Here is a 5,331-nt window from a genome sequence, read left to right on the forward strand (position 1 = left end):
TTTTTTTTTTTTTTTTTTTTTTGGTTTGGGAGACCTTTGAGGACTGTTTCTGTTTCTTTTGGTGTTATGGTATTATTTAGATGGTTTACCTTGGCCTAGTTTAACTTTAGTATCAGGTATCTCTCAAAGAATTCATCCATTTCCTCCAGATTTTCCAGCTCTTTTGAGTATAGGCTTTTATAGTAGGATCTGATCATTTCTCAAATTTCTTCAGTTTCAGTTGTTATGTCTCCACTTTCATTTCTGATTTTGTTAATTTTAATATGCTCTCTTTGCCCTCTAGTTGATCTGGCTAAGGGTTTATCAGTCTTGTTAATTTTCTCAAAGAACCAGCTCTTGGTTTTGTTAATTCTTTGAATTGTTCTTTTTTTTTTTTTTTTTTTTTTCTATTTGGTCAATTTCAGCTCTGACATTGATTATTTCTTGCCATCTACACCTATTTGGTGTATCTGCTTCCTTTTGTTCTACAGCTTTCAGCTGTGCTGTCAAGTTGCTAGTGTGTGCTCTCTCCAGTTTTCTTTTTGGAAGCACTCAGAGCTATGAGTTTTCCTCTCAGTACTGCTTTCATTGCATCCCATAGGTTTGGGTATGTTGTGATTTCATTTTCATTAAATTCTAGAAAATCCTTAATTTCTTTCTTTATTTCTTTTTGACCATCCTATTGTTTGATAGAGCATTGTTTAGTTTCCATGTGTATATGTTTGTTTTTTTTTTTGTTTTGTTTGGTTTTCTTTGTGTTATTAAAGACCAGCCTTAGTTCATTTTGATCTGATAGGATGCATGGTAGTTTTTCAATCTTCTTTTATATATTGAGTCTTCTTTTGTGACTGATTATATGGTCAGTTTTAGATAAGGTGCCAAGAGGTGCTGAGAAGAAGGTTTATTCTTTGTTTTAGGATTAAATGTTCTGTAGATGACTATTAATTCTAATTGGTTCTTAAACTCTGATAGATTCACTGAGTCTTTGTTCAGGTTCTGTTTACAAAATCTGTCCATTGATGAGAGTGGGATATTGAGGTCTCTGACTGTTATTGTGTGTAGTACAATGCATTTTTTTTTTAGTTTTAATAGGGTTTCTTTTATAAATAGGTGTGCTCTTGTATTTAGAGCATATATGTTAAGTATTGAGAGTTCCTCCTAATAAATTTTCTTTGTAATGAGTAAAAAGTGTCCTAAATTATCTTTTTTTGATAGCTTTTGGTTGAAAATCTACTCTATTCAATATTAGGATGGCTATTCCAGCTTGTTTCATTGGGCCATTTGCTTGGAAGTTTTTTCCCAACCTTTTACCCTGAGATAGTGTCTGTCTCTGAGATGAGTTTCCTGTATGCAGCAAAATGCTGGATTTTGTGTTTTATCCAGTCTGATAGCCCATGTGTTTTTATTGGGGAATTGAGTCCATTTATGTTAACAGATATTAAGAAATAGTGGCTGATGTTTCCTGCTATTTTTGCTTTTAGAGGTAGAATTGTGCCTGTGTGTCTTTCATCTTTTGTTTTTCTTGCTTAGTTATTTTCTTGTTTTTACTAGGATGTAGTTTCCCTTTTTGTATTGGGCTTTCCATCTATAATTCATTGTAGTGATGAATTTATAGTCAGATATTGTACAAGTTTAGTTTTGTCCTGAAATATCTTCATCTCTCCATCTCTGGTGATTGACAGTTTTGCTGGGTATAGCAGCCTGGGCTGACACTTGTGTTCTCTTAGGGTCTGCATGATGTCTGCCAAGGATCTTTTAGCATTCATAGTCTCTGTTGAGAAATCGAGTTTGATTCTGATTGCTCTGCCTTTATAAGTTACATGACCATTTCCCTTACTACTTTTAGTATTCTCTCTTTGTTTTGGACACTTGGCATTTTGACTATTATGTGTCAGAAAGAATTTCTTTTCTGGTCCACTCTGTTTGGAGTTCTGTAAGCTTCTTTTATGTTCATGGTCATCTCATTCTTAAGGGTAGGGAAGCTTACTTGTACAATTTTGTTGAATATATTTTCTGTGCCTCTTAGTTGATATTCTTCACTCTCTTCTATTACTATTATCCGTAGATTTGGTCTTCGCATTGTGTCTTGGATCTCTTTGAAATTTTGGGTTAGGAGCTTTTTGGCTTTTGTATTTTCTCTGACTGCTTTGTCTATGTTTTCTGTGTTTTCTTTGGCCCCTGAGATTCCTCTCATTTCCATATCTTTTATTCTGTTGAAGATGTTTTCATCTGTGACTCCTGATTTCTTTTTTTTTGTTTTCCACCTACAGGTTTGTTTCTTTTAGTGTTTTCTTTATTATTTCCATTTCCATATTCAATCCTTTCTCTTAGATTCTGTTTTCCTCTAGATCTTTGATTTCTTTGAGCAGTTTTCCTGTTTCCCCCTTAAAAGCTTCTATTTTTTATGGTTTTCTTTCCATTTTTGTTTAAGTGAGTTATTCATGCTCTTTTCAAAGATCTCCATAATCATCTTGAGGTATGATTTCAGGTCTGAGTCTTCTTTTTCTGTAGGCTTTGGCATTCCACTGCTTGCTATGACAGGATAGCCATGTTCTGATGTTGCCAGGTTGTCTTGGTTTCCATTGTGTAAGTTATTTTGCTTTCCTCTTGCCATCTTGTTTTTGATTATAGGTGGTCTTGTTGTCAGTGATTGGTTCCCATCTCTCCTGTGTACCTGGCCTGTGTCCCTGTATTTCTGCTGTTTTATGTGCAAATGGCTTGAGTGTTTGTTCTGCATGCAAGGGCTTTCCAGGCAGATACTGAGTCTCTATGGCAGATTTCCTGCTCCCCTGGACCAATTGGAGGGCCATGCCTACCATGCACTAGGCCTAGCCCTCTCTGTACCTTGGCTACTTACAGTGCAGACTAGCCAAGCCTGTGTCCCTGGATATACACTGTCCCCAGTGGCCAGTGTCCTGAGTGTTTGGTCTGCATGCACTGGCTTTCTAGACAGAAACCAAATCCTTATTTCAGGGTTTTTGCTCTTCTGGACCAATACTGATGCCGTTATTTCCCTAAACATCTCCATAGAATTCTCTGCATCTACAAATTCTAGCTAGGAGCTAAGCCATTTTTATGTCCTAATGGATTTTTTGTATCTTGCAAGAAAGGTTTATGCTGCCTTCAGCCAATAGAAGTTATCATACTGCACAAATAAGAGTAAAATAATAGCCTAGGCAGTTTTCAGGAATACACATAAGCAGCAAACTAACAATTAATATTCCACTTTGCTAAAAGAAATATCTGCTTAGGTTCTTATGATCCTAGAAATAGAAATATACGAAACATACTTTTTAAAACACCTCTTCTCTATTATAAGATATATGTGTATATGGATTTTTTATGTAAACTTTATTATGCTTAAATGTGCACATCATATCTGATAGCCCCTCTCTCTAATTTAATTTGTTTTTAATTATCCTCATCTTTTTAAACATTCATTATTTTTAATTTTTTTTCCATCACACGGTTCAAGGCCTTAACCTTCCTCCCAAAAACATTGGAAATGGATAAATCCTATATGTAGCAGCAAAGACACAGTCTCAATATGAGTTTATTCAAGATTTTTTCCTGCTATGAAAATATAAAATACCCTTCCAAATATAATTTAAAAGCAAAATGGGTACTTTTAAATCATAGTTATATATTATAATCTCTAGTGTAAGGAAATCAGAAGAGCAGAAGCTTTAAATAGGTTGTCATATTATCTCCACACTCAACAGTAGAAATCATTGTAAACAGTGTGTCATAGGAGTCAAATATCATGTTGAAATCCTATATAATCTATGGTGGGTCCTCTTTCTAAGGATAGGTTCCACACACAATAGAACTTTTTCCACATCTACTGACATAATAACTGCAGTCTTGTTCTGTGTCTTGTACTGTTGTGCTGCCTTAGTAATAGCCCGTCCTCTGGAATCAGTTGAAAAAGTTGCAAAACAACAGTGATACTTTTTTTTTCATTTTTATTTTTCTTCCAAATAAGAAGACAAAGAAGAATTTCTTCTAGACTTCTATATTAAAAGTCAAATATCTTATGGAAATTATGATGAGGCAGAAAGTAAAAATAGGGTAGCACAGGAAAACACTTCCATGGCATCAATCCTGTCACTTCCTATAGCTCAGAGTTTTCATTATGTGAAGACAAGTTTCCGCTTAGTCACTGCTCAGGGCTGAATCCTCCCTCAAGGCTCTCTCCAGACTAGCTGACAGTGAGTAGATCAATCTCTTTCTGAATTGCTGACCTAGGAAAACATAGAGTATTGGGTTGAGGCAGCTATTGAAGGAGGCCAGAGTGCTTGCTGGGTTCACCCACATGTGAAGACTATTCAGTGTTTCCTTGTTCCCAATATTGCCTAAAAGAAAAATCAATTGAGAAGGGAACCAACAGACAAAAAAGGAAAATGCCACAGCAGTGAGGACGCGTAAGGGATGACTGGAATTCATAAAGCCTCGTCTGCCTATCTTGGCAGCCATAAGTCCATAGCAGAGGACAATGAATATCATGGGTATGCTGAAGCCAATAATGAAATTGATGGTTACTGAAATAAAGCTCATAATCGTGGACACCTTTAACTTCTCCTCAGAGGTTGCAGCCCAGGACTCAAAATTACATATGCAGTACACTTTCCCTCTTTCATCTCTCACTGTAGTCAAGAAGATAAGATGTGGAAATATAAGCATCAGAACAAGGACCCAAGCTCCAGCAATCACTTTCCTTGCCAGATTCACGTTTCGATGATTCTGAGCCCAAACTGGATGCAGGACACAAACACAGCGATCCATGGCAATGAAAGTAATCAGAAAGATACTTACAAAAAGGTTTATATTTATAATCGTGTGAACAAATTTGCAAAGAATCCAACCAAAAGGCCATTCTCCATTCATGACAATTGAGATGATCTGAAATGGTAGACTTGCCATAAAAGAGAAATCAGCCAAAGCCAGGTTCAGGTAACATAGTGTCGTTATCGTGTGTGCCATCCTGAATCCAGCCACATAAATCACAAGCCCATTACCTAGCACACCAAAAACAAAGGTTGTAGAAAGGACCACAACTAAGAAGATCCATATAACTCTGGAGGTAGTAGAATCATAAAACACCACATCTGATCCATTCTGGGGCATGGAGAAGTTTGCTTCCATTTTGTCAACACCTGCAACATTTCAATAATGACTCTTTATCAGATGTAGCTCTATCTTATTGCATGTTTACTTAAATCTCCACACATAACCTTTCATAAGAGAGATGAGTGTAATATATGAAAAGTGATTCTCTGTTGAATGTTTCTTATATAAAGCTTAGTTCTATACATTATCAAAGAGCATTTTTACTCCTCAAACTGATTATGC

At 36.0% G+C, this 5,331-nt stretch overlaps 1 protein-coding gene across 1 annotated transcript; it reads right to left on the reverse strand.

Moving 5' to 3' along the window:
• Positions 1–4,134: 4,134 nt before the first annotated feature.
• LOC308439603 (formyl peptide receptor-related sequence 7) lies at positions 4,135–5,124 on the reverse strand (the record flags this gene model as incomplete). Its single annotated transcript, XM_080941481.1, has 1 exon — positions 4,135–5,124. The coding sequence occupies one exon, from the start codon at positions 5,122–5,124 to the stop codon at positions 4,135–4,137; it is 990 nt and encodes a 329-aa protein (XP_080797607.1).
• Between the last annotated feature and the right edge of the window lie 207 nt (positions 5,125–5,331).

The sequence above is a fragment of the Micromys minutus genome (genome assembly GCF_963924665.1).
Source record: "Micromys minutus genome assembly, chromosome: 30".
NCBI classification, from domain to species: Eukaryota; Metazoa; Chordata; class Mammalia; order Rodentia; family Muridae; genus Micromys; species Micromys minutus.